The following is a 10,361-nucleotide window of genomic DNA, read 5'->3' on the forward strand; positions in this document are numbered from 1 at the left end:
ACAGTCACTTGCTGTCACCTACTGGCGGTTTTAATTTCACATTTCGACAATTTTTTTGCATATTTTAAATTATTTCAAATAACAGTATTCAACGTTTTATGTTAAAAACAAAACATTAGGCCGATTTATGCATCTGTAATTGCAGTTTAAATGCATCCATGTCGCCTCTGAGATACATAAACTGTGTAAATGCATCTAAATGCAATGTCAGATGCAGATTCCAGAAATGATTTCTTATGTTGGAATGAAAGACACTGGACGAAGTGCTTTTTATTCTTACCCAAAAAAACAAATTGGAAGAAAAAGTTAAAATTTTTATATACATTTATTTGCTTCTTTTCCATTTTGCATTTACTTGTACTTTTACTTTCAATACTTAAGTACGTTTAAGATTTTATCCACTGCAGTGTTTTGAAATGACCCCAGGTCAATCGATTTGAACAAGAGTGGATGATTTCCACTGAGCGTGAGCGCCAGTGACCGGTGGCGAAAGTTGAGTAGAGATCAACAGTGATGCAATGCGACAACTAGTGCAGATGCTTGTCTGTCAGCTCATAGATTTAAAAAATACTTTTCGTACTTAAGGACAATAAATATCACATACTTTAAGATTTTTACTCAAGTAATATTCTAAACGGTGACTTCAACTTCTACCAAAGTCATTTTCTGGTAAGATATCTGTACTTTTACTTGAGTATGGCTTTCAGGTACTTTATACTCCACTGCAGTGTTTTGAAATGACCCCAGGTCAATCGTTTTGAACAAGAGTGGATGATTTCCACTGAGCGTGAGCGCCAGTGACTGGTGGCGAAAGTTGAGTAGAGATCAACAGTGATGCAATGCGACAACTAGTGCAGATGCTTGTCTGTCAGCTCATACAGTTGAGTACGACTGCCAACTAGCAACAGAGACCTTCGACGTTCAATCTGCGATCAGTGTGAACGCACCTTCAGCTAGGTACATGAAGCGGCATCTGTTGCACATCTCTCAGCACTGGTTGGGTTGACAAGGGGTTGTGGGGGGAAAAAAACAGCTGTTTCTCTCCAAGACAGCTGAGGAACATCTGTACTGCGCTCTGATAACAAATTAATTATGTAAAATTAATTATAACCAAATTAATTATGAAACACCAGCCTCTTTCAACCCCCAAATGCACCATTTCTTTCAAAAATGAAAAGTTTGTGATTATTTACTACAAACCCTTGTGTGGAGCACAAAAAGAGCATTTTGAAAAATGTTCATGCAGCTATGAGTTCATAGTGGAGCTGCACAATCAAAATAAAATGAATATCCTTCATACATACATGACTAATATTTTTCTTAAATGCTTGATTTTTTATAGTGAAATAATATAATTTGACCATATAATTTATTATTACAATATTGATGTATTATTATTATTATTATTGTAAAGATATATTGATATATAAAATCACAATGTTTGGTCAAACTGTTCAGCGCTATTAAACCAAGTCCAGCAAACATGGAACTTTTTTTAAATCACTTTTTAAAATTGCAGGTCAGAGAAACTGCAATTATACTTTTCCCCCTAATCACTAAATAAACTTATTTTTTAATAATAATACTTTATTGTGACCAAATGTCAAGCTCAAAAAAGACAGAACAAAAGCACCATGAAAATTTTAAGATTCATGCACTATTTTCATAGTCTTCTGAAGTCATACTACAGCTTTGAGGGAGGAACAGACCTAGATTTTTTGTGAATAATGACCTAAATATTCGTCTAATACTCAGAAAAACCATCACGTGACTTTGGAAGACTGCAAAAAACTTTTAAGCTGCTTTAATGTAGTTTTATTGTCCTTTTTGAGGTTTGCAATGTCATTATGAACCATCATTGTATGGAAAGAGCTGCAAGAAGATTCCTCAAATTTTCCTTTTGAGCTCTATGAAAGAAAAGAACAGGGTTTAAACCACAGGAGGGTTAGCAAAGGTCGTGGGGACGAATTTCAAGCCTCAGTTTGACCTTGGCACTATCACAACCTTCATCTGACTGGGTGAAAGCAAAAAACTACTTACTTGAAGTTTCATCAGTCCTAATCCCACCACTTCAGTCCTCATAACTCTACTCCTCATCTTGCTCAAACAAAAAAAACAAAAAAAGAGAAAAAAAATCCACCCAATTTCGAATCCACCCACTCCAAGATTTCACATTTTATTAAGGGGAACGAACGACGTGTTAAACCATAATGCTTTTTGACAAATTGCAAGCCAGCGTCAAGACAGCCAGCTCATCAACAGCTCCCGTCAGCTGGCTTCGTGTTCATTAGGGGTTTTTGACGGGGCCGGCTGGTGAGCTATTAGAACACAGAGACGGTTCAATCTCTCACGACTACAGCCTCTCATTATGAAACCCTGACAGAGGTGACGGAGTAGAAGAGAATCAGGCCTCCACGACTCCCATTCATCACCCAAAAGAGAGCGAGAAAAAGAACATCTGCCTCAGAGAGAGAATCACTTTGATTACAATGAAACGCGCCCCCGACCGTCGCTAATTTCACCCGGTCTGGAGTAGAGAGTGAGAAACGAGACGGAGGAGGTTTCCGTCAGTCTCCATTTCCGTTTCTTAAGCCTCAACAGCATTCTGTCGGAGAGCTACGGCTGTAATCTTCCCATTATAGCCCTTAATCTTGCAATTTGATCTTGTCGCAACCCTCTTCAAGTGCAGATCAAGAAAGTCTTTCATGAACAGTTTAAACACAGGGATTGAAGACCTGTGACCTCCGTCAGCATCTCAAAGACGACTTGACGATTAAACCCAGGAGTATCGGGTCAACATCCAAATGAGCAGTCATGTGAGCTCCTTAGAGGTGCTACCCATAAACCTTTTATGATGCCTCTTAAGAGCGAAATCTGATCACCGTTGAAACAAGGTAGAATTCTAAGAAAAAAACTAATGACAAAACAGTGAAACCAAAGTCCATTTAAGGCAAGTCAGTTCACTTGGCATACACTTAAAATCTTTCACCTGAAAGAAAATAACAGGCAGAAAAAATTGGCAAAAATAGTAGGGACTATGTAATCTGTTTTATCTTTACCTAAATTTATTTAATTTTTTCTGGATTCCATTTTCCCCCCATTCAGTTTTAAAGGTTAAATTAAATTTTAATAATCCCAAAATATGTGTCTAATTAACTGAAATAATGAATTTTACACAATCTAACGTTGATTTATTATTATAACAAAAATAAAATGTTTAGGGCCCTATTAAATTAGCTTTATTTATTAAATTCAGATTTATTTTCCCCAAAATATTTGTTATCGGTTTTAATGTTTTTAGATTCCGTTTGAATGGTTTAGTTAAATATTAATAATCAAAAAACATGTCAATTGAATTCATACAACTTTAATAACTTAATTATTATTATTTTTTTACAATAATATGGTCTTATGAAATGGTGTTTCATTTTTTTCTGGATTTATGATTTAACACAAATTTATCATCAAAAAGAGTGGTAATCAAATGAAGGCATGAAACTATACAAATTTAATTAAAGCTTTTAAAAAGTAAATCAAATGAAAATTTACCAATTCCTTTTTTATTCCTTTTTTTTGTGCTGCACAACAGATGTTTAATGTTAAAATTAAACTTGATTTAAAAACAAAATTTGTCAAGTTCCATGACATTCCGCATTATACTGTAAATTTATTTTTTATGACAGGTTTAGTGAATCTGTCCAGGTTTTCTGCATCACAGAAATCATAGGGCCCTAAAATTGTAACTTGTTTGACATGGAGAAAAAGCAGCATGCACTTGAAATGATCCCGTTTTGATCAATTTAAATGTAAGCACCGGCTGATGGTGACATCTTGTCAGAAAGGTCTCACAATTACAACTGATGAGGAGACGAGAACACCCACTCTGATGTGTTATGAGATGCACGGTGAGAAATCCAGACGGACGACGAATGCTCAGTCTGACTGATTGCAAATTCAGTTTACATTTGCTTTCAAATGCAGATATACTTGAACCAAAAATCTATTTGAGAGTTACTTTGAGGTCACTGTGCTTTGGGTCAGTAAGATTTTATTTTATAAAATAATTAATACTTTATTAAGCAAGGTTGCATAAAGACATGTATAATGTAACAAGATATTTCTATTTAAAATAAATGCTGTTTTAAAATAAATAATGTAAAATTAAAATAAATGTTATTTTAAACTTTCTATTAAAAGAAATAGTTTCCACAAAAATTGTAAGCAGCATAACTGATTTCAACACTGATAATAATCAGAAATGTTTCTTTAGCAGCAAATCAGCCAATTAGAATGATTTAAGACTGGAGTAATGATGCTGAAAATTCAGCTTTGCATCACAGGAATAAATTGCATTTTAAAATATATTAACATAGAAAACCGTTATTTTAAATTGTAATAATATTACAGAATATTACCTGTATATTGAAAATATTTTTTCCTGTATTTTTGACCAAATAAATGCAGCCTTGGTGACCAGAAGAGACTTTTCAAAAACATTTTACTGACCCAAAATTTTCAATGGCATTGGTTTTACCAATAACTGAAATGTGAGACTTTACAACATAAAGAGTCACAGTTTCTCTCATTGTTTTATTTTCAAGTGGTTTGTCTCCTCATACAGTCTCTGCCAAAACATTTAATGTTAAAAGCAAGAAGTCACTGAAAAATGTCTGTTGACATGCAACAACAACTCCCGCCTGTGCATCAACCACTTTTTGATAACTCTCCTAAAATAGCACCTTATTGAGTCACATATTTTGATTGTCTGATTGTAAATGTTTCGGAGACATAATAAATGAAGCTGCATATGAAAACTGCAGCTGGGGAATAAGAGTGACAGAAAAGACATTATTATAAGTTGTAGAAAGCTGAAGCAAAAGGGTTTGCGGGGACGTGATGAGGAAATATCACGACTGATATAAGAGAATGTGGAATACAGATAGGTCTCCTCCGCTGCACAGGTGAGCCGTTTCTCACCGGCTTCATCTCGGCAGCCAGACGCGGTAGTTACAGCCGAGATGAAGGGAATGAGATTTCGGAGGTAACGCACGCCTCACCCGACACCTTCAGGGAATAGCGATGCACATTCACAGAAACAGACAAGGGTGTCAACTATCACGACAGGGGGTTTCAAAAGAACTTCTTCGATTTTACCAGGAATACTTGAAGATAATCTGTGTAATCTGACGCATTTCAAACTGTGTATTATAACAGTACAAGAGCAACTGCAGTTTCAAGCTGCCGTTCAAGGGTTTTCGTGACCGGAGCAATTACACACATGTAACCCTGGAGCACAAAACCAGTCTTAAGTCGCTGGGGTATATTTGTAGCAATAGCCAAAAATACATTGTATGGGTCAAAATTATAGATTTTTCTTTTAAGCCAAAAATCATTAGGATATTAAGTAAAGATCATGTTCCATGAATATATTTTGTACATTTCCTACTGTAAATATATTCAAACTTAATTTTTGATTAGTAATATGCATTGCTAAGAACTTCATTTGGACAACTTTAAAGGCGATTTTCTCAATATTTTGATTTTTTTTTACACCCTCAGATTCCAGATTTTCAAATAGTTGTATCTCGGGCCAAATATTGTCCGATCCTAACAAACCAATACATCAATGGAAAGATTATCTATTCAGTTTTCAGATTATGTACAAATCTCAATTTCGAAAAATTTACCCTTATGACTGGTTTTGTGGTCCAGGGTCACATATAGATGTTCACGACAACATGTCCAGGCAAAACACACCTTCTGTCAGTTCTCGGGTTTGAGAGGACTTTGCAGGAGATTTACAGAGATTTTATTTGACAGAATGCATCAAAGCTTCTGTCCCTGGCAGTGAGACTGAAACAAAGCCTGCATGCACTTATACTGTATAAGACATGTCCGAGTGTTAACTGCAGACCTGTCGTGTATCAGGCACGGTATTAAAGTTCCCTCATTCAGACCTTAGAATAGCACCACAATACAATAACCAGCCATTCTTTTCTTTCTTCTGCTGTACAGCTATAGTCCATCCACATGTCCAGTATCTGCTGTATCTAGTAGGAGTGGAATAATGTCACAGTAGGAGTAATTTTATAGAGTAGATACATTTTATATGTCAGATACACTAGCCATAGGCGGAGGGTGAACCAACTCCAGGGTAAGGCTAAAAGCAGCCAAATGTATTAAACATCATAAACCCGTCTTTTTAGGCAAGAACCAGACATGGGTGTCATGTAAGCTAAAAAAATGTTTAATAGGACTGAATTTGTATTTAACGTGATTACAATTTAATAAAAACGTTACAAATTTATAATTATATAACGTTTCCTTTCCACGGCTATTCAAACAGCGAATAAATTATATATAGAAAGTGACATTATCAGCACTAACATTGATCTATCGCGAGTTTAAGCACTCTCTCAGGGTGTACTCACTTCTGTGAGATACTGTATATATAGAAAGTGACATTATCACGAACATTGATCTATCGCGAGTTTAAGCACTCAAAAAAAAAAAAAACTATGGTTATAATCACTGAAGCTGTATACACTGTGAAATGAAACACGCTCCGCCTATGACATAGCGTTTAAAGATTTGGGGTCTCTAGGTTGCATTAATTTGATCACAAATAAAGTAAAACCGGCAACAGTGTGAAATATTGAAAACAACTTTTCTATTTGAATATATTTTAAAATGTAATTTATGGCAAACCTCTTTTTTCAGCATTCTTTTATGAACAGAAATTTCAAAACAGTTGAACTAAAGTCACACTTCCAAAAAGGGTCAAGTTAGTAGTGCCACTGCTTTTAGTTACACCTAACGCAACATCAGAATTTAAAAATACATTAAATAAAAGGTATAAATATATTAACCATGTCCACTGATAGCCATATAGATATAGAGATACTACAGTATAAACGGTATATCAATCTCCTTTGTTAACATTTCTAACATTGTTAACACCATCTAGGTTGCAGAACTAGATGAAAACCATAACAGTTTGCATACCGGCAATTCTTCAAACATGCAAAAACCATATGCAAATCATGTCTGCTGTCCAAATTCAAACCTCAATTTTCATTTCATTACTCTGCGTCTACAACCACTTTCAATTTCAAGCAGAAAAAAACAAATGACTACAGCTGTGAGACACTTGAAAGCCATCGTCTGAACTCCTGAAAGGAAGGCAAATGGCTCACTTTGAGCAGTTTCTAGCTCAGCGTGGTGAAACGCAAGTCACTTCCCACTTTATAAAACTCTAGTAGTTTCCGAAAGAAGCGAAAATAAACTGCTCAAATGGAAAAGAGGAGGTAAGGGAACAAAGCTTGAGAGAAGCTGGCATGAAGGCTGGATGAGGTTTACAGGATGTAATTGTGGTTCTCTGTGTCGACTCGACTTGTTCAGATTCCTGTTTTATGAGTGATGAGGCCATTCTGAGCTTCCTGATGTTCCTGTTAGCAGTTCCTGCTGGGTGGGTACCGCGGTGTATGTGTACAGCTTCAGGCTGTTACTGGTTTGATCCTACATGCCAACAAACCAGCCGAAGCCCATTCATAGATTATCTAAAGCATAATGCACACAAAAATGGAGAACAATGATGCATAAAAATTCAGATCATGCACACTATCGGTCAAACGTTTAAGGTCAGCCAGCTTTTGTTTTTGAAAGAAGTCTCTTATGCTCACCAAGGTTGCATTTTTTATCAAAAACATAGTAAAAACTATGTAAAAACTAAGAAATATTAATACAATTAAATTAGCCGTTTTCTATTTGAATATATTTTAAAATGTAATTTATTCCTGTGATCAAAGCTGAATTTTCAGCATCATTCCTCCAGTCTTCAGTGTCACATAATCCTTCAGAAATCAGTCTAATATGCTGATTTGCTGCTCAAGAAACATTTATTATTATCATCAATTATGAAAACAGTTGTGCTGCTTAATACATACTAGTGTTGTCAAAAGACCCGGTACTTCGGTACCAAGTCGGTACTAAAAAAATGAAAACGTTACGGTACCAGGTTTTTTTAAGTACCGGTGGCACTGGTACCAAGTACCCGGTTCTTAATGCGCTATTGGAAAGGTGCGCAGATGAACTCTCTTCATAAAAGCACTGAGACGTGGCGACATCAAAAGTAGGAAAGCGCCTCCTGCTGGCAGATAAAGAATTTGCATATATATGCCGCCACAAATCGAGCGCAAGTCTGTGGGAAACACCGCTTCTGTTATGAATATTATTCAATATTTTAATTTGAATGTCGGATTGAAATGAACGCTGTAATAGCAGGCTACTCTAATAAGAGTAGCCTAGTTAATCGTTAGCATAAGCGCGGCTAACGCTAATATAATGAGCATTAGAATTAAGTTTCTTTATTAACTATTGAATGCTCCTATAACTTTTATTAGGTTAAAAAAAAACAGGAGGACATGATGATATTTACTATTTTTACACACCAGAGGCTTTTAAATGAATCACGCATATTTAAGTGAATCTAAAATATGCGTGTTAGAGAATGTACAAATGGTTAACATTGTTTGTGCCATATCAGTCAGAAAAGCAGTTCTGGACTTTTTTATTTTTATTTTTTTTAGCTAACTTAGTTATTCTTGGCTGAATACCTCTAGGTTTTCAAGAGCCCTTTAAAATTAAATATGTACACAGTTTGGATTAAATGAAAGTATAGTCAAATTTTTTAATTAGCATGTTTTGGTGTTTTGCTTTGGTACCGAAATTGGTACCGAGAACCGTGGTAAAATAACACTGTAGTGCATCTAGAAGAGTCTGCATTCACGTGCAATGCATTCTGGTCCACAGATGTTTGGATCTTACCTCGGGAAGGCATCGAAACAGTAGGTTTTGCGGGTGTCGGGAAAGGCCACACGCAAGCCGGACATGAGGGGAGAGTGGAGGATCACTGCCGCGCACTCGTACCGGGCCGCCAGGTCCACCGTCGGCACCGTCCCTATGCTCTGCCCATACAGGATGATGTTTTCCGGAGTCACTCCATACCTTCAGATTGACAAAGAGAGAGAAGAAATTAAAAAGCTGTAAATCATTACATATACATACATAATACATATGTTAACGTACATTTTTCAGGTTTCATGAAAAGAAAATTCAAAAGAAAAGCAATTATTTGAAATAACCTTTTACAGCATTAAACGTTGGTAGCACTAGTTAACTTAATTCAGTCCCATTAGTTAATGCATTAACTAACATTAAGTAACAATGAGAAATACATTTGCTACGGTATTTATTACATTTGTTAACTTTAGTTAATCAAATATAATTGTACATTGTTAATTCATGTTAGCTCAAGTCCATTGCGTAATATGAATAGATGCAACTTGTTTTTAATCATGTATTAGTACATTCTGAAATTAATTTTATGCAGTAATGATAGTATGGTATGTTAATGTTAGTTGTAGTTAACTACATTACTAATAAATGGATCATTGTAAAGCATTATCCAAAATGTCATCAGTCACTTTTGATCAATTTGATGCATCTTTACTGAATAAACATATTAATTTCTCTAGAGAGATAGATAGATAGATAGATAGAGAGAGATAGATAGATAGATAGAAGATAGATAGATGATACTAAAATAACACTGTAGTGCATCTAGAAGAGTCTGCATTCACGTGCAATGCATTCTGGTCCACAGATGTTTGGATCTTACCTCGGGAAGGCATCGAAACAGTAGGTTTTGCGGGTGTCGGGAAAGGCCACACGCAAGCCGGACATGAGGGGAGAGTGGAGGATCACTGCCGCGCACTCGTACCGGGCCGCCAGGTCCACCGTCGGCACCGTCCCTATGCTCTGCCCATACAGGATGATGTTTTCCGGAGTCACTCCATACCTTCAGATTGACAAAGAGAGAGAAGAAATTAAAAAGCTGTAAATCATTACATACCATATCAACACTTCAAGCATGGTACAAATCTGTCATCCTCTCATCAGTGTGGGTTAAATTACGTCAATGCAACGATGCTCCGATCGATCGGCCGGAGAACGGTATCGGCCGATAATCAGCCGGTACTCACTACACTTGACCGATCTCACGAACCGATCGCAATTTGATGACGTCAACGCGTGACGACGTACATGATGCGTGGGGACATAAATTATTTGGCGCCACAGTGTATCATGTAATTGCCGGTGTGAAAATGCTATGGCATTTCGAGAAACAATTAAAAATTTGCTATTTGTCATGTATGTTTTGCATGATGATATGATGAATGGTTAATTTTTAACAGCAGATTCAGTGACGTTGGAGCTGATCTGCGCCTCACTGCACACGTCTGCGGCGCGTTACGGCTCCACGGGAACCGGAGCTGATCGCGGCCGCCCTAATGCTTGTG

At 36.4% G+C, this 10,361-nt stretch overlaps 1 protein-coding gene across 1 annotated transcript in view; it reads right to left on the reverse strand.

Moving 5' to 3' along the window:
• The window catches only part of abhd17c (abhydrolase domain containing 17C, depalmitoylase), a 48,483-nt gene that overhangs the window by 8,856 nt on the left and 29,266 nt on the right, over window positions 1–10,361 (reverse strand). The window contains exon 2 of the mRNA XM_016513996.1: window positions 9,680–9,859. Coding sequence (XP_016369482.1) covers window positions 9,680–9,859 — 180 coding nt within the window. The remainder of the gene's footprint in view (window positions 1–9,679; window positions 9,860–10,361) is intronic.

This window comes from Sinocyclocheilus rhinocerous, unplaced genomic scaffold, assembly GCF_001515625.1.
Source record: "Sinocyclocheilus rhinocerous isolate Xijiao unplaced genomic scaffold, SAMN03320098_v1.1 scaffold1467, whole genome shotgun sequence".
In the NCBI taxonomy this organism is placed as follows: Eukaryota; Metazoa; Chordata; class Actinopteri; order Cypriniformes; family Cyprinidae; genus Sinocyclocheilus; species Sinocyclocheilus rhinocerous.